Source organism: Salmo salar, chromosome ssa01 (genome assembly GCF_905237065.1).
Source record: "Salmo salar chromosome ssa01, Ssal_v3.1, whole genome shotgun sequence".
Classification (NCBI taxonomy): Eukaryota; Metazoa; Chordata; class Actinopteri; order Salmoniformes; family Salmonidae; genus Salmo; species Salmo salar.
This window is the reverse complement of record NC_059442.1, coordinates 65,938,281-65,955,969: the sequence shown is the minus strand read 5'-3', so window position 1 is coordinate 65,955,969 and position 17,689 is coordinate 65,938,281. Positions and strand designations below refer to the sequence as shown.

General features: G+C 43.9%; 2 protein-coding genes across 2 annotated transcripts; one reads left to right on the top strand and one right to left on the bottom strand.

Moving 5' to 3' along the window:
• The first annotated feature begins 229 nt into the window (after window positions 1-229).
• LOC106605675 (erythroid differentiation-related factor 1) lies at window positions 230-9,726 on the top strand. Its single transcript, XM_045696234.1, is given in 19 exon segments — window positions 230-431; window positions 717-823; window positions 962-1,100; window positions 1,211-1,353; window positions 1,516-1,612; window positions 1,767-2,124; window positions 2,216-2,363; window positions 2,501-2,544; window positions 2,546-2,610; window positions 2,770-2,882; window positions 2,885-3,136; window positions 3,344-3,401; window positions 3,403-3,524; window positions 3,974-4,140; window positions 4,470-4,622; window positions 4,827-4,955; window positions 5,095-5,248; window positions 5,451-5,621; window positions 9,019-9,726. Coding segments are annotated over 13 exon segments (1,623 nt in total). The 5' UTR covers window positions 230-431; window positions 717-823; window positions 962-1,100; window positions 1,211-1,353; window positions 1,516-1,612; window positions 1,767-1,938; the 3' UTR covers window positions 5,483-5,621; window positions 9,019-9,726.
• A 695-nt stretch (window positions 9,727-10,421) lies between these two features.
• Window positions 10,422-17,677, bottom strand: dhx32b (DEAH (Asp-Glu-Ala-His) box polypeptide 32b). The gene is made up of 11 exons (XM_014204351.2): window positions 17,149-17,677; window positions 16,548-16,741; window positions 15,099-15,471; window positions 14,574-14,807; window positions 14,354-14,447; window positions 14,103-14,252; window positions 12,933-13,124; window positions 12,594-12,734; window positions 12,282-12,472; window positions 11,845-12,035; window positions 10,422-11,034 (listed from the first exon to the last, which is right to left on the bottom strand). The coding sequence occupies exons 1-11, from the start codon at window positions 17,413-17,415 to the stop codon at window positions 10,860-10,862; spliced, it is 2,202 nt and encodes a 733-aa protein (XP_014059826.1). The 5' UTR covers window positions 17,416-17,677; the 3' UTR covers window positions 10,422-10,859.
• Between the last annotated feature and the right edge of the window lie 12 nt (window positions 17,678-17,689).

The following is a 17,689-nucleotide window of genomic DNA, read 5'->3' as shown; positions in this document are numbered from 1 at the left end:
AGTTAGCTATCTGTTTATGCATGCATTGCAGGGTCACGTTATTTTATGACTTTGCACAGGACATACTGTACATAGGATATTTAAATGTATTTAGTTAGTTGTAGCTAACATCACAATATCTACACAATCATTTAACTATTTACTTGTTATATTGAATCAAGTTGTCAGTGACTTAACAGACAAGTGAACTCAGTTTACCATCAATGCCACTTTTGTTTACATGTGTCAAAGGAGTGGGGAGATGTGCCTAGGCAACAACGAAATAAAGAACCATGCAGTGAAGTACTCTGCTGCCCCTCAACCCACCACCTATGCACTACTACAGGAGAAGACTGATCTGAAGCTGCCAACTGGCTATGGGAGAGCCCCCAACGTGGGCCTGCAGGCACCTCTCTACTAGGGTCCAGCAGCAAGAGCAAGCCTTTCTCCAGGTGAAGCACTGGTTATTCAGCCCTCAAAACGAGATGTGATATCTGGTGGTATGCATCATCACTGAATTGTTGCAAGGTGCTCATGTACATGTACTTTCTCCTTGCTCCAGTTTGGGGATGGGTTATGACTTAATTGATTCCATTAGGGATCATGTTGATGTGGTGGAGGACTCTGAGGTAGGTCTATCCACTGAACAGCTAAGAATGTTGTATTGTTATTGCTACTGCTAATATGTATTTGACTTGTTTGGTGAACCTAAGGGTCTCATTCTCTTTTCTATTCAGAACATCAAGAAGCTGTTGAAGATCCCCTACACTAAGTCCCATGGCAGTCCACCGTGTGGGAAGGACTCTCCTCCTAGATGAACTGGCTCTTCATGAGTTCTTCTCAGGTACAGTTAGACAGCCAGTGGAGAAGAAGCCTGTTTAAATGTCAATGAAGGATGTGAGAAAGCTCATATCTGGATGATTGACAATGCTTGTAAAAAAATACATTTGATTGTATGTTCTGTTTTTACACTATGTCACAGAGAGGAGATTGGACATGGCTAATGGAGTTTTACCAGAGGGTAATAGATCGGAAGTGGTAGAGGGAAAAGAAGAGTAAAGATCACTGGTACCAAAAAGCAATCCTGTCCAAGTTCCTCTACTACAAGTGAGATACTTGAGGTTGGACTTCTAACCTACTTGTCAATGTGAATGACTTGCAATAGAAACAAGAGAACCTTATTTGAGCCAGAGTAAATCCTAATAGTTGTACTCCTCAATGTCTTTGCCAGTATAAATGGTGATGGAGCCACAGAGCCTGTCCCTGAATCAGACAACCCTGATGAGGAGTGTGGGGCGGAGGAGTTTGGTCCCTCCTGGCCCGTTACCTTCATCAGCACTGCTTCAGACTCGGAGGAGGCTGCAGCACACAGAGGTAGGCCACACTTTATGGAAATGTGCAGTACCCGGTGCAGTACCCGGTGCAGTACCCGGTGCAGTACCCGGTGCAGTACCCGGTGCAGTACCCGGTGTGTTGCTGTGCTCTTGTTGAGTTTCACAGTTTCTTCCTTTGTGACTGTATGTCCATTCCTTACAGGAAAGTCTTCACATGGGACAGCAAGTATGCATTGGGACAAGTGGCTTCCAAAGAGCTGAACCTTACCACATTGTTCAACAAAGGGGAGAACAGTCAGGTAGGCTAGTGCTAAGAAACTTCATCAACAAACTCAGGAGACTGTGTATTTTCTCTATTTTGTTTTGTTGGCATTTGTTTATTTGATTGTAAATGAGTTAAATCTATTCAATTCAAGTATCCATTCAACTTTTTTCCCTCAACTTGATTGACAGGGTTTGAGGAATGACTTTGTGAGGAACATCTTGTGGATGTTTGAGGACATCCACATGCTGGTGTGGTCCAACATGCCTATCTTTGGAGAAGGATGCTACCCAGCCTGCGGCTCAGGTCAGAATCACGAAAAACGGGGAACAATGGCCATTATTCATGTCAGTCAATATAAAAATGTTCAGATGGTTTACTACTGTTCCACAGCAATGTTCCCCTGCAAAATACCTAGAAGGTTCTTTCTTTTTTAGGAATAACCACAAGCCAATCAACATTCTCACAGGTATTGACTACTGGCTGGACAATCTGATGTGCAATGTTCCAGAGCTCGTCATGTGCTTTCACGTCAATGGCATCGTCCATGTAAATAAGCCTAGTTTTTACTGCCCAAATGAGTCATTTTATTCACAATTGAATACTGTTTTAATATTAGTGCTGATTGTTCTTTGGTCAGAAATATGAGATGATCTGAACAGAGGACATCCCTGATCTTGAGAACTCCACCTTCTCAACCATGGTTGTGAAAGACACCGCTCAGAACATTTGGTTCTTTCTCAAGTCTAACTGCACCATAAAGGGCTTTACCAACTGGCTCTTCAAAGGTGGGAGATAACACAACACACTAACTGTACCTCCTGTATGACTTACAAAATACATGTGAGAATAACCTGGTAAATAAACACTACTGTGTGGTAGTAGACCTGCTTCATCGAATAGTCCTGTTTCTGTGTTTCCTCAGCTAGTGGAAGTGACATCGTAAAGCTGTATGACCTCATCACTCTCTGAGGAAGCAGCAGAGGAGAAATGCCAGAACCCCTTCACCCTGCCTGTGGATGTGCTTCTTTACAAGTAGGTGCCTGCAACCTGGTACGGTATCAACACAGCATACCTGAAACTAGTGCACAATGCACAGTGTTATCAGTCAATGCATTAATGGCAAATTAGTCCCAACAGATGGCACCAGACTATACATTCTGTTTTGTAGAATGTGCATTGTTGTTCTTGCAGAGTGGCTAGCAACATGATACTGAAGAAGAGCCAGAACAGGAAGCAGTATGGGACAATCGGAACGTTGATCCTCAACTGTGTCAAGCTCCTGGACCAGGACAGGCACCCACAGGTAATGGACTGGACTCTTACTTACTCCACAAGACCAAAGGTCTTTGTTTGTTTCTCAAATTTCCATGCAGACCTTTCATTGATATCCAGAGACATTTGCAAAAATATATATATCTATATTATCCTCTCTCACTCTCTCCCGCCCTCCCCCTCCGTCTCTCTCCGTTCCCCTCTCTCTCTTTCTCTGACGCTGCCTCTAACCTGCTGAAGAACGGCCGGGCCCTGCGCTACATCAAACTGGCCCTGCAGTGCCACGGTCAGTGTCTCCTCTCTGGCTCACTTAAGCATGCTGTAGTCAACGTTGATCTGAGTGGCTGTCTGAGGTTGGACTGATGGATAATGTAGGCAACCTGTTCTAATAGGGTTCAACCTTTCTTGCGTTACCTCAAATTAGCCCTGCGGTACTACGATCAGTGTGTCTACCACCCTTCCTTCATTCCCTTCTCTTTCCCTCCCTCTGCAGAGGCCTACTGTTCGGTGAGGAGTATCCTGTACCTGCTGGTGCTACTGTTCCACATCCAGTCTGTCTCTGTGTGGGGACATCCAGCTGTTGCTGGCCCAGAACGCAAGTAACCGTGCTGCCTACCTGGAGGAGTACAGCTACCAGACCAACGAGGACCAGGAGAGAGCGAGCAGCTGCCAGGGTGAGGAGACACTCGCACACTTTTCAACGATAAACATATAACACGTCCCTCCTAATGTGTTCACAATTGACCCAAAAGGTTTAAATATTATTTAGAATGTAAAGGTCTTGCCATTTTAATGTAGTGCTTTTCAAAAGCAAGAACCTGTCATAAAAAAATGCTAACATTACAGTGCTTACTATGGCAAAACTTTACCGATCCTCTATATAAATTCAGTGCGTTATTGTTGTTACAAATTCAAACTTGTTCTCAACTGGCCTTCCTGGTTAAATAACGGTGAAATAAGTCAGTCAGTCTGGCCTATCAGTTATGGATGATGATTTTGTAAATGGTTGGTTGTTGAATTCATTTATGAATAGGAAATATTTCACAAACATGATATCGTTCTTCCAGTTAAAGGTTCAGGATACAGACCTTTCCCTCACTCTAATCCCCCCCTTCCTTTACAGTGAACAAGTCTGTATCTATAGCTGAGCAGGAGATGTGGAAGAAGAGTTTCTCGTGCTTTGAGAAGGGCATGAAGAACTTTCAGGCCATTGAGTACAGCACCAACACCTCTCTGCTGGTGTGCAACACAGGCAAACTGATGAGGATCTGTGCCCAGGCCCACTGTGCTGTCTCTGCAGACCTGAGCACAGGAGAGTTCTTCCAAGAGGAAGCTCTCTATCTAGGTACCACAACCATATAATTATTTAGTAGACATATACTGATTTCCATTTCAATGACTACCAACCCATGTTGTTTTCCACAGTAAGTAGAAAGGCATGAAGGCAAGACGATCTGCTTATCTTTGTGCCAGTCACATGTGTCATTTTGAAAATTGATACATAAGATCTCTAAGGTTTCTTTTTTTTAAGTAGGACAATTCAACTTAAAATCACTACTAAGATGTGCTCTAAAAAATAGACGGAGATCTTTAGAGCAGAGATCTTCTCCAGGCTATAGACTACCTACCTGAGGGCTATGCAGTCCTTGGCCACCAGAGGGAACCACCCTGCAGTGTGGGACTTGGTCAACTGGGAGCTGTCCACTAACTACTTTAGCCTGGCCACTCTACTGCAGGATGTTGCCCCTCTGTCCAGAAAGGCCCAGGAACAGGTAAGAGGCCATGGGCCACACTTGGAGAGATTTATAGTAGGTGAATGAACAGAATGGAAAATGTCTAGTAAGTTAACTAACCTTTCAAACTTTACATGCTGCCCTAGGTGAAATGGTTAGTGTTTTTTCACAAGTCAAATGGTTATTTGTAGGAGTAGGAGCACAGTGGTCTGTAATAAAGTTGTCATTCCTGTGTGTTGCCAGATTGAGCAGGAGGTGACGGAGGCCATGCTGAAGTCTCTGAATTACTGTGACCTGCAGACCAAGTCAGCCCGCCAGCCTCTCTACCAGTACAGAGCTGCCTCCATGTACCACAGCTGCTTCCGCAACCAGGTAAGGACTAGGCCTAGGACGTACACTGCAACCAGAGTAAAATGTCTACTATGTTTGAAAACATTTAAAGGTTGTGTTGTCTGTAGAAGAGCATTAAGGTTTTCAGTATGTTATTGCTATGTTTCCTCCTCTGTGCCAGGTGGGGGATGAGCACCTGAGGAAACGGCACAGGAGCCTGGCAGAGCTGCACTACAGCAAGGCTGTCTGCCTGTCCCTCAGCCTGAAGGACGCGCCCTTCGAGCTGCTCCGCGCCCTGCTGGAGAGGGTGGCCTTCTCCGAGTTCACCATGGCAGGTTAGTCAGTGAGGCTCACCCAGGCCAGGGCCAGGAGATAGAACTGGAACTTGGATAGCAGAAATTCCCTTCAGTGTGCACCTTCTGTTTGAGAATCAACGGTTACTTCTAACCACTATTTACTCACATGCCTCATCCCTCTGTTAAATTTCCATATGAATGTATTTAAAAAAATGTATTATCTATTTAATTTTTTTTGTAGATGGATGGCCCAGAGTTGACAGGACCCCCTGACAGTAGTGCATACGGCCCCACCTCCTCAGGGCTGAACACTAAAGGAAGTGATGAAGTTGATTGGTGTCTTTGAGCTCAGTTCCTCCATCCTACTGCTGCAGCTGGTCAAGCTGATGACAACCATGAAGCGCAAACCAAGGTGAGGGAAGGACTGGTTATACACAGCCTGATTAACCTTATCCAGTAGGGCTAAACCAGGACTAAACATATCATCCAGTAGAAGCATAATACTGGACATTCTTAATCTTTTCAGCCTAAGACTGGGCATCATGTAGGCCTTCTAAAATTACTACTAGTTCACTGGTTGCCCTCAACACCTCGAGTTACACAGTGCTACGTTGATTATCTAAAGAACCCTAAGCATTTAATTCCAGTGTGTTGGTCCTGCCACATCTCTCCCAGTGACAGATATCCCTCCACTCACAAAGCTGTTGCTTTCTCTTTAACAAATGTCAGTCATTGTTATCCATCTTTAGCAAAAGGCTTTGTCTCTGTAAGACACTGTGGCAAGAGGGGTTAAGGCAGTGGTTCCCAAACTAGGGGTCGCAATTCCCTAATATGAAAATGGGGTTGCGGGAGAATTTCCAAAATCCTGAAATGTGTATATTATATCATCTTTGTATCTCAAAATCATTGTAATGTGGTTAACCTTAAAAATCTGAATGAAAATGTTTCAAAGATAAAATTCAACCAGAGGTTGCACTTGAATAATTCCTGCGGTGAATAGCTAGGCCCGCTACGCTGTGAAACACCACACTATTGCAGAGACTTTGATATTAACGGCCGCAATTGATATGGTGAAAACAATGTGTGGGAGTCAAAGGCAGAGAAACTCACATCAATACCTTTGTCAGATAACACTGTTAAATAAAGAGCTAGCAATCAAGAGGAAACTCCCCCAGCTTATGCTATCTAAATAGATGTTAGCTGTGAGGGCCGAGATGCCCATGAATTGACTTTTGTTCGCTATACATGTTGGGGAATGCTATTCACAAGGACATATTCTTCTGTCTCACGATTCCCGGGCATGAAACGACACAGGGGATGTTCAGTGTGCTGCGTGGCTATATTGATGAAAAACAGATTCCATATGGGATCGAATGGTGGGCTTTTGCACAGATGGGGCTCCATCTATCACGGGGCGGCAGGCAGGCCTCTGCACTCTAGTTATGGTGTCTCCCTTTGCCATTGGACGCATTGTTTGATACACCGAGAGCAACTGGTGGAAAAAGAGCCTGAGCACAGAACTCTGAGATATACTGCAGCAGGTAACTTCGATTTGTAAATTACATCAAACCACATCCACTGTGCGCACGCCTGTTTGCCAAACTATGTGGAGACAGGATCAGAGCATGACAATGTTCTATTTCACACGAGGCTAGGTGGTTATCGAGGGGGAGTGTTGGAAAGATTTTTCGCATTGAGAGAGGAACCGTTGTCATTTACAATGGATGTAAAAAAACCTTGGCCTCCCGAGTGGCGCAGCGGTCTAAGGCACTGCACTGCAGTGCTTGAGGCTTCACTCAAGCACTGTGATCGGGAAAGATCCATGAGGCGGCTCACAATTGGCCCAGCGTCGTCCGGGTTAGGGGAGGGTTTGGTGGGCTAGGATTTCCTTGTCCCATCGCACTCTAGTGACTCCTTGTGGCGAGTCGGGCACCTGCAAGCTGACTTCCGGTCGCCATCTGGACGGTGTTTCCTCCGACACAATGGTTCGGTTGGCTTCCAACCAGTGGCGTACTTAAGTCGTTTTTTTGTTTGTACTTTATTTTACTATTTATATTTTTGACAACTTTTACCCCACTACATTCCTGAAGGAATTATGTACTTTTTACTCCTTACGTTTTCCCTGACACCAATTTTAGACTTTTACTCAAGTAGTACTTTACTTGGTTACTTTTACTTGAATAATTTTCTTTTAAGGTATCTTTACTTTTACTCAATTATTAAAATTGGGTACGCCCCCATTCTCATCAACCGGGCTGCAGTGGAGCAGGTTGAGAGCTTCAAGTTCCTTGGTGTCCACATCACCAACAAACTAACATGGTCCAAGCACACCACCAGTCGTGAAGCGGGCACGACAAAACCTATTCCCCCTCAGGAGACTGAGAAGATTTGGCATGGGTCCTCAGATCCTCAAAAGGTTCTACAGCTGCACCATCAAGAGCATCCTGACTGGTTGCATCACTGCCTGGTATGGCGACTGTTCGGCTCCGACCACAAGGCACTACAGAGGGTAGTGTGAACGGCCCAGTACATCACTGGGTCCAAGCTTCCTGCCATCCAGGAATACTAGCATTTGCTCTATACACAAGTACACATGGATTTTGTACTGTATATACACTACCATTCAAAAGTTTGGGGTCACTTAGAAATGTCCTTGTTTTTGAAAGAAAAGCACATTTTTTTTACCATTTAAAAAAAAAAAAAGGAAATTGATCAGAAGTACAGTGTAGATATTGTTCATGTTGTAAATTACTATTGTAGCTGGATACGGCTGATTTTGAATGGAATATCTACATAGGCGTACAGAGGCCCATTATCAGCAACCATTACTCCTGTGTTCCAATGGCACGTTGTGTTAGCCTTTTAAAATGATCAACTTGGATTAGCTAAGTGATCATTAGAAAACCCTTTTGCAATTATGTTAGCACAGCTGAAAACTGTTGTTCTTATTAAAGAAGCAATAAAACGGACCTTCTTTAGACTAGTTGAGTATCTGGAGCATCAGCATTTGTGGGTTCGATTACAGGCTCAAAATGGCCAGAAACAAATATCTTTCTTCTGAAACTCGTCAGTCTATTCTTGTTCTGAGAAATGAAGGCTATTCCATGTGAGAAATTGCCAGGAAACTGAAGATCTGGTACAACACTGTGTACTACTTTTTCACAGAATAGCGCAAACTGGCTCTAACCAGAATAGAAAGAGGAGTGGGAGGCCCCGGTGCACAACTGAGCAAGAGGACAAGTACATTAGAGTGTCTAGTTTGAGAAACAGACGCCTCAACTGGTAGCTTCATTAAATAGTGCCCGCAAAACACCAGTCTCAACGTCAACAGTGAAGAGGTGACTCCGGGATACTGGCCTTCTAGGCAGAGTTGCAAAGAAAAAGCCTCATCTCAGACTGGCCAATAAAAGATGAAGATGGGCAGAGGAACTCTGCCTAGAAGGCCAGCATCCCGGAGTTTCCTCTTCACTGTTGACGTTGAGACTGCTGTACACCTTATAAATACAACATTTGTATGTCTCTGCATGCAGTTTTGAAGGTAATTTCGTGAGCCATTGCTAACTAGCATTAGAGCAATGACTGGAAATCTACAGGTACAGCTAGCATTCTTCCAGTCGTGTTAACGTTAGTTAGCAATTGCGTTAACGTTAGTTAGCAACTTAATTCAAACTGCACACAGAGACATAAAAATGGTATCTATGAGTTCATCTGACTCTGGGTAAGTAGAAAATGGCTTAATTTACTACATCTCTCACTATCCCTTTAAGCATAGCTTTGATTAAAAACAATACCTATGTTTTTTACAATAGAAACAAGGACGAGGAGCTTCTGAAGACCTATTAGAATGGTTACTCTAAACTACTTCAACCTGAAGACTGCTCCACTCTTCAGACGTGTTGAGCTCTTCCTCGACCTCCTGCAACAGCTGACCCCACAGACAGGAAGTGGGGACCTCTGGGGCAGGGTCATGACGACAACCGAAATAACAGACCCTTACCAAGGTGTTCAATGCTCTTCACACATACACCTGCAATGTGAAATTATCACCAGCTGTTCCTTACTACCAGATTGAGCAATCCACAATTTTGCCTTTTGGTATTTAAATGTTTATTTATTTTATTTTTAGATTTTGTTTTACAATTCCTGCACTTCACCTTTTCAACTGACATCGTTTTGTAAAGGGGATTTGGAAATTAAATTTACAGATATACATTTTTCTTTATCCCTAACTAAATGAGGGATACATGAACTTTACTTAAACTTTGGAGTACCCGTATCTCAACGGGATTTGGTTTTATAAACCTGAATTATAGTAACTATGCTGTGAAGAAACGGAAGCTGAAATGAAGTTTATTGTAACAACATTTCAAAATGAAAATATGCGATAGCCTGCAGGCAATGTTGAATGCAAACGATCCATTCAAAGGATAATTTGTAGTGGTTGCTGTATTTATGTTTGAATGTGTGTGCCTGCATGTTTGCCCTGACTTGAAATAAAGGTTAGTATATATTTCTAATCACCTTGTTTTGGTTCACGTTGGTAACGACAGTGTATGAACACTACTACACAACACCAACCATAGTGCCAAGAAGTTCAGCTTATTTCTGTCTGTATATAAAAGGCCCTGGATCTTGGCATGAGCCTGTAAGTATGTATGCAGGACTAAAGAGGTCACATGGTGCTGTAATGCCTCATGTAGCTACAATACTGTAATGCACTGTCCCTGAATTGGGTCACCCCCCCCCCCACCTATCCCTTCTCTCTTCACAGCAGATGGAGTGACAAACCCAAATTATGTCCCTGTGCTACTCTGTTTCTGCTCCTCTGTGCTAATCCGTCTGGGACACACATTTTATGCACTATGACAGCCTAGAGTAATTTAACAGAAAGGTAAGAGAAATGGTCCAACTGAGCAGTGGAGGGTAAGGGCAAAGTGCAAAGAATACGCCCGTGGGGGTTAAGTGTCTAAGCTGTATGTTTTGGCTTTTGGACTGACTAAATATACATATTTAAAGCGTTACAGATTGCGCGATAGAAACGTAAAGGTCATATCCGATTGAGCTGACATTTGCAGCATTTACCTTGAATGCATTCTCCTCTAGCGGGGGAACATTGCCTTTACATTTAAATCACGCTGTAATACTGAACTTCCGCAATAAGGTTGGAATAGAGCCCTAGATTTGCATTTAGGCTAAGTACTCTTCAAACATGCATTTTTAGTGATGTGTTTATTATTAAATGGCAAGTTCCAAGAAACAACATACATCCCTGTACATACGTAGGGCTCTATAAATTTAAATATACATTGACTAGAAAGGATGCCTATATAAATATTGCTAAAACTAACACATTGGCAATCTGGACAGATAGTGTCACTTTTCTTCCCATAATTCAATTCCAGTAATTAACAAGTTGAATTATATTAATTAGATAGAATCATGTTAATGTCAGGCTAAGTTTCAATGACTCAAAAGTAACACTGGTGATGAGATGACTGAAAGGTAACACTGGTGATGAGATGACTGAAAGGTAACACTGGTGATGAGATGACCGAAAGGTAACACTGGTGAAAGTGATCATATAATACAGTACCGGGGAATGAGTAGGGAGTTTCTGCCTCTAAGACATTCTCAACCGAGGCCTTCACAATCACTGTATGACACAACTGGCGGTAACCTCTGGTATGCTCTCTAGGCTGGGGCTCTTTTGAATCTTCTTCGCTTTGTAGTGTTCAGCTCCATTGTCTAAGATGTTCTGGAGGATGTCCTTGCTCTCGCTGGGAGGCAGGTTGAAGAAGAAGTACTGTGGAGCCATCTGAATGAACCTGGGTAGAGGGAGGGAGTCATTGGTGAACATGGAGTTGGACATTGGGCGAGTCAACCCAATATTCTCTGATATATTTGCCTTTTCATTCATTTGCTTCTGGTTCTGATTTCACAGTAAGTATTGTCTTATTCATTTGCACTTGAATTTAACATAGCACAGGATCATTGGGTCAACTGCAATTATGGAGAGCAACCTGAAATGAATTTGAATTACAGTGAGAGGGAATTGAAATTAGTTAGATTATCATAGACCAAAGAACAGGAATCTCCCGATGATATTCACTGCAATTGACCAAAATGCAGCAATCAAAGATTTCCTATGAATGACACCCAATCTCTTTGTTGGAAAGAGCACTTACTGTAACATCAGTCTAAAAGTTGCCAGGAGCGCCATTTGGTAAACATTTGAGCGATTAAAAAAAACAAAACATTTCAGAGTGTAACCTAACACGGCATGTGAAGGCTGCCGAGCCTTGTCTGTCATTAACAGTCCCCATTAAACCAGCACCCTCTCTGTAGCTGTGCTCTTCCTAATCCTCTTTTAACCAGCTGATACTGGAGGGCAGGATTAAGAAAACCCCCGCCCGTTACAATCTGACTCTAATGTGCCATGGTGAAAAGCCTGGTCCAAAAAGGAAAGCAGTGTCTGGGACCTCTTGTCTCTCCCTGAAGTAAATATCTGTAGTTATCTATTGGAGGTTACAGGCTACACACAGTTCTAACCTATTGATATATTTTTTATTTTATTTAATTACCTTTGATATACTATATTTAGGTATTTTTTACGTCTCCACCTCTAATCCACTTACTCCTCTGGTGATATGTGGGACACGGTGCGGATGCAGTTGTCCTCTGAGAAGGAGTACTGATGGAAGAGGACCCACTCCGGCAGGCCCAGTTTGGGTGTCTTGGTGCCGTAGGCAGAGAAAGGGTGGATCTGGGCCACGTGCTTGTGTGTCAACATGAAGTAATTCCCTGATGAATCCACATCCCTTGCCACCTGAAAGTCATAACAGTATGTCTTTTATAATCACTTCAAGTTTCACTTCAAAAGGAACTCGCACATCTGAGATATCTTTTTGCAGTTGCATGGGAACAATGTGATAACTTCAAAGACAAGAGAAACCCGCACACCGCTCTTGCTAGTGATACGAGTAAGTAAAGGTAGATTGTATCTTTCAAGTTTCTTAGTAGTAACAGTTATCAATAGATGGCTAATGGTAGAAGAAAAGCCATATTACAGTACCTGCATGAAGAAGCCTGCTAGCAGCGCTCTCTTAATGTTGAGAGTGTTTCCCTTGGAGCCAAAGGAAGGCATGGAGACAGGCAGCTCTATCCTCCTCAGGATGTCAGTCAGCTCAGAGCGGATAGCATCAGCTGTCTGCAGGGCAGACAGACTCAGGAAGTAGTCCTGACACCACTTCTCCACACTGACAACTGGAAAACGCCAAACCAGAGAGAGTAAATGAGGGTTTTAGGGTCAATGGCCAATGTTATCCTTTTTTTTTTAAAGCTTGTTGTATGCACTGTGGCTACAGGTATGCCTATGTGAACTCACAGGGCTCATGCTGGTTCTGTTTGAAAGCCTTGTAGATGTTGATGAGGGTGAAGTGGTCTCCCTCTGGGTGCTGGAACTTCAGGTGACACTGAGAGGCCTCTAGCCTCAACTCCCTTGAGGGGACCAGGAAGCAGCTTGGTGCTAAGGGGGGCAGCGTGAGAGAAGGGGTTAGCACACTAATGTTGTACATTATGAAGTATATGTGAGGATTGACGTGACTTCACTTTGTATGAGGTTTGCAAGTGTGCAAGCATGACCACAGCATGGTGGTGGTGTGTGTTACCACGAACCTTTAATGTGGTATACAGACCACAGAGCATAAGTTGAAGTCCCACACACCTGTCAGCATGGCGGCGATGGTGACCACCTCGTTGACACAGTCAAACTCGCAGGAGGCCAGTAGTGTCTTGGCCATCTGGGGCTCCAGGGGGAACTCAGACATGATGATGCCGATCTCTGACAGGTTCCCATCATCATCCAGGGCTGCTAGATAGTCCAGTTCCTCCAAGGCCTGCATCAGACCCTCAGGATCTGGTGGAAATAACACCGCCATGGAAATGAATCGAAGTGTGCGGGACAGAATTGTGAAGTATCTGACTTTGTAAAGAAAGTCACCTGTAAACTATGTGATTACAACCTTGTAAAACGGATTATTTTCAAGGTACAACCAGCAAGCAGGCTAAACTGATTGTCATTTAAGTCCTCAATATCCTAAAATCAGCTGTGCATCACTATGCAAAATAAATGTTCTGAGAGGCTTTGCTTTACACGGAGGGTTTTGGATGTAACAATGTTTTCAACAAGAAAAAACTACAGCATACAGCAATAAACATCTCAAATGTACTGTCCCGTTATGATCATTATGGTGAATCCTGAGAAACAACATCAGCAACATAATAATAATAATTAGAACATCACACCCATCAACACACACTTTCAATCAATGTCATCCAATCATGGGGCTTATAGTGAAATGCCCACATTGCCCAGCTGCACATGATCATTACGCTGTAGTGCTTGGCAGGGCTTACACACACACACACACACACACACACACACACACACACACACACACACACACACACACACATACACACACACAGAGAGAGAGAGAGAGCATGACTAAAATCCTTTTCGTTAATGAGTGTTAGACCTCTATGGCTGCTGCTGCATCACTAGGCCAACTCTCCAAACATTGGCTGTAGAACAGGGCTTGTCAGCTCAGCTAACGCATGCCTCACCGACCTCCAATAGAACACAATACCACACAACAGGCCTGTTTGTACCGGACACACGGGCCAAACGAAATAACTGAGCTCAACCCTAAATGTGTCTCTCTACAGGATACATGGAGCTCAAAAACTTAAATACAAAACAGAATTATGCATTAAGAATGTAATTTCATTTTGATGATGTGTCACTCCACTCAGTATGTATACATTTAGCTCCCCAGTACATATGTACTATAGATACAATAAAAAAAAGTAATGTTGAAGAAAGAGCCTGTACCTGGCCTGTCGATAAAGTCACAGCGGCCCAGACCGCCAATGTCCATCCTCTTCAGGAAGAGCACCGTGGATGTGATGTCAGACTCAAGGATGTGGGGGCGTGTCTCACTGGGCAGGGGTGTGTCCTCTGGGTACAGACAAAAACTCTTCCCTGCGGGAAATGATGCACTCAGGTTAGCAAGAACACATGACCCTCCAAACTGTGTGACTTCAATACCTGGCCTTTGTTACTGATTTCAGTCTTCGTCATACCTGTTGGTCCTACAAGCTGTTTGCGGCTTTCTGCTTGGATCCGACTGATAGGTTGAATGGCGACTGAGTTCGCTCTGATCCTAGGGTTATAAACCTAGAACACGAGGAAAGACAGACATTCATAAAAAAAACACCACTAATTAACATTTATTACAATCTTGTTACCAAAAAGGGGTACAAAGGTTTGCTTAAAATAACTATTCAGCAATAAGTTACTCACATTTCTTTTCTGGACACCGGCATCGATGACAAAGTTCAGCATGTGCACAGCCCAGAAGAGGTCTTCATTTGGACTGGAGGTGAGGAATACTCTTCTGCACCGGCCTTCCTCTTCACCCGGCATGGGCAGAGTTCCACCCAGCCCAGGGTGCACCGAGATAGGGAGAAGTTCCCCTAGATGTGGGGGTATATTGGCCTCCTCGCGAAGGAGGATATCACGGGCAAGATCTATCTCCTAATAAAACACAAGAGAAGGTTGAGTAATGCTGTTGTCGAAGCAACAGTTGTCATGGTATGGCTTCTGCCACGTTCCCAGACTGTAGACTAGGATATGTGGTCCTGTGTGGCTCAGTTGGTAGAGCATGGTGTTTGCAACGCCAGGGTTGTGGGTTCGATTCCCACCGGGGACCAGTACGGGGAGAAAAAAAATGTATGAAAAGTATGTATTCGCTACTGTAAGTCGCTCTGGATAAGAGCGTCTGCTAAATGACTAAAATGTAAATATGACATTTTAAGAAAATCTTACTTGAGTTGTGGCCAAAAACACAACTATATCCCCTTCCTCTTGGGAGTGGTGTATCTCCAGAACCAGTCGCAGGGCAGAGCAGAAGTAGTCCTTGTGGCTGGTACCAGTATACACCGCCTCCGCTGAACATACCCCCTCCAGCTGGATCAGTGGGACATTCCTGTAGTGGCCCAGTAGTGTGGGTCCTGGGTGTGTAGCTGTGAGGAGCACCACACGGAGCTCGGGCCTTTGCAGGGCGATGTCTTTGAGAAGGCCCAGTAGAACATCTGTACTGACCGTCCTCTCGTGGGCTTGGTCGATGACGATGACACCGTAGTGCTCCAGCATGGGGTCTGACATCATCTCTCTGAGCAGCATGTCATCAGTGCAGTACCTGGGGTGGTGAAGAAGAATAGGGTCACAAACAGGCGTAGGGTAACATTTTGTGGGAGTAGCAAATGTGTTGATAAAGTTCTACTAAAGTGATTTATCAAGTACATAAACTCTATTTACAAAAACATAAAATCAATCAATTCTAGTGCTCTAATAGCAAATGAAAGCCAAAGGTGTAAGACAACATGACGTATTAGGAGATGAATAGCCGTCCTCCTGGAAGGGTCCTTAATGAAGCTGCTGTGCTTGGCTACTTTGTGTAATTTGGGGCTCTATTCAATCGGTATCGCTGAAGTGTTACAGATTGCTCGATAGAAATGTAAAGGTAATTTCCGATAGAGCCAACATATGCAGCGTTTACCATGAATGCAGTCGCCGCTAATGCAGGAACGTTACCTTTAAATTTCAATCAAGCTGTAACGCTGAACTACCGCGATACAGATTGAACAGAGCCCTTACTCTTAGAAAAAGGTTTCTTTGGCTGTGCCTATAGGAGAACCCTTTTTGGATCCAGGTAGGACCCTTTTTGGTTCCAGGTAGAACCCTTTTTGGATCCAGGTAGGACCCTTTTTGGTTCCAGGTAGAACCCTTTTGGATTCCATGTAGAACCCTTGTGGAAAGGGTTCTACATGGAACCCAAACAAATTCTCTACCTGGAACCAAAGTCATTCTATCTGGAACCAAAAAGGGTTCTTTAAAAGGTTCTCCTATGGGGACAGTCGAAAAACCCTTTAAGGTTCTAGATAGCACCTTTTTTCCTAAGTGTGTAGTTATTAGTCTAGTCAGTGGATTCATTATGTCTCCCTGGCTGCCTGTTTTCTTAGCTTGTCTTGGGTCTTTGTTCCCCGGCTGACTTATGGCAGTGAAAGACGCGGGAGCGTGGCATATGGTCAGAGTGAGAGCTGGGCAGCTGCAGGGGAGCCCCATGAAAAGAGGCTCCTCAACTCTTTTGTTCAGTTCTTTTAAAAAAGAAAAGACAGCCACCGAGAAGGTGGGGGTGACGCGGGGGGTGATGTAAGTGTGTGAGTGTGTTTGTGAATTGGTGTGTGAGCAGTGTGTGTAATAGTGTTTACAGACCTGAGAACAGTGTCACCAGAGCAGCATGTCTCTAGGGGGATGCTGTAGCCCACTTCATGACCAATGTTGACATCCATCTCATCAGCTACACGCAGGGCCAGATCCACTGTATGTTGCCTGTGGACCTGGGTGCACACCACCATGCCATTCTGGTACTGGACAGACAGGCAGAACTCTGCACACCACTGGGGAATCTGAGCATGCCACAGGAGGGAAAGAATAGAACATGAAACATACTGCCACATCAGATTATCCTTTCTAATCACGTCCTTCACTCATAATTAGAGCGTTAAACCCCAAACCCTTCATTTCACTTACCAGTTTGAACATCTCACTTTTCTCCTGAAGTGTGCACTGGTTTAGTACTACCCACTAATGTAAAAATATTGAATTAGCATGGGCGTGGGCTAGAGGGAGATTCCACCATAGGCCTATTTCTTATACCAGTCCTTTTCTTTCAAATTCATTATGGTGATTGAACAAGTGCACCCTTTGGGAGAAAGGAAAGATTTTTGGGATGCAGGCAATAGTATCTGCATTACACACATATTTTAGTGAGATAAAACCTAGTTATTATCAGAGGGGAGAGTAATCAACTCACCTGAGAGCTTCTGCCAGTTCTTGCAGTGCCAGAGACAATAATAAACTGCCTGTTGGCCAGCTTGTCCATGAAATCACACCTGGCTTTCCAAACTGGCAGATCCATCCTTTCCTTCAGTAATGTGTAATATCGAGAGGAGTAGGGTAGTCCGTCAAATCGATTAAGCTCCAAAACATCACCATATTCTACAACTTCTTTACCTGCTCCTTCTGTTTCGAAGGCTACTCTATCCTCCCAATACTTCTCTCCGGTTATGCCCTGCGCCATGGTTGAAATGGATTACGCGCTCCTTTCTTTACCCAATCGAGAGATAGGCTACGCGCTAACAGAAAGAGCCTCGACCATGCAAATAATTTAAAGAAAGTTTACGTGATTTTATATAATTCGAAGTCGGTTGTTCAAACGAAATAAAATTGCTTCGAATGAATGCCCCTGCCCTGCTCCAAACCGGGAGAGCCTGAATAATGAAACGCGCTCCAGCGACCGTGAAGGCTGGACTAGTCATGTGGCCACTAATCCCAGAGTCCAACAGATGAGACTA

Excerpts from the sequence above, each read along its gene's own strand:
- dhx32b (XM_014204351.2), bottom strand. The coding sequence starts at position 17,415 with ATGGCGCAGGGCATAACCGGAGAGAAGTATTGGGAGGATAGAGTAGCC. Across the intron at positions 15,472-16,547 it reads TCTGGTGACACTGTTCTCAG|GTACTGCACTGATGACATGC; the intron begins GTCTGTAAACAC and ends TCACCACCCCAG. Across the intron at positions 14,448-14,573 it reads CCGGTGTCCAGAAAAGAAAT|GTTTATAACCCTAGGATCAG; the intron begins GTGAGTAACTTA and ends CTCGTGTTCTAG.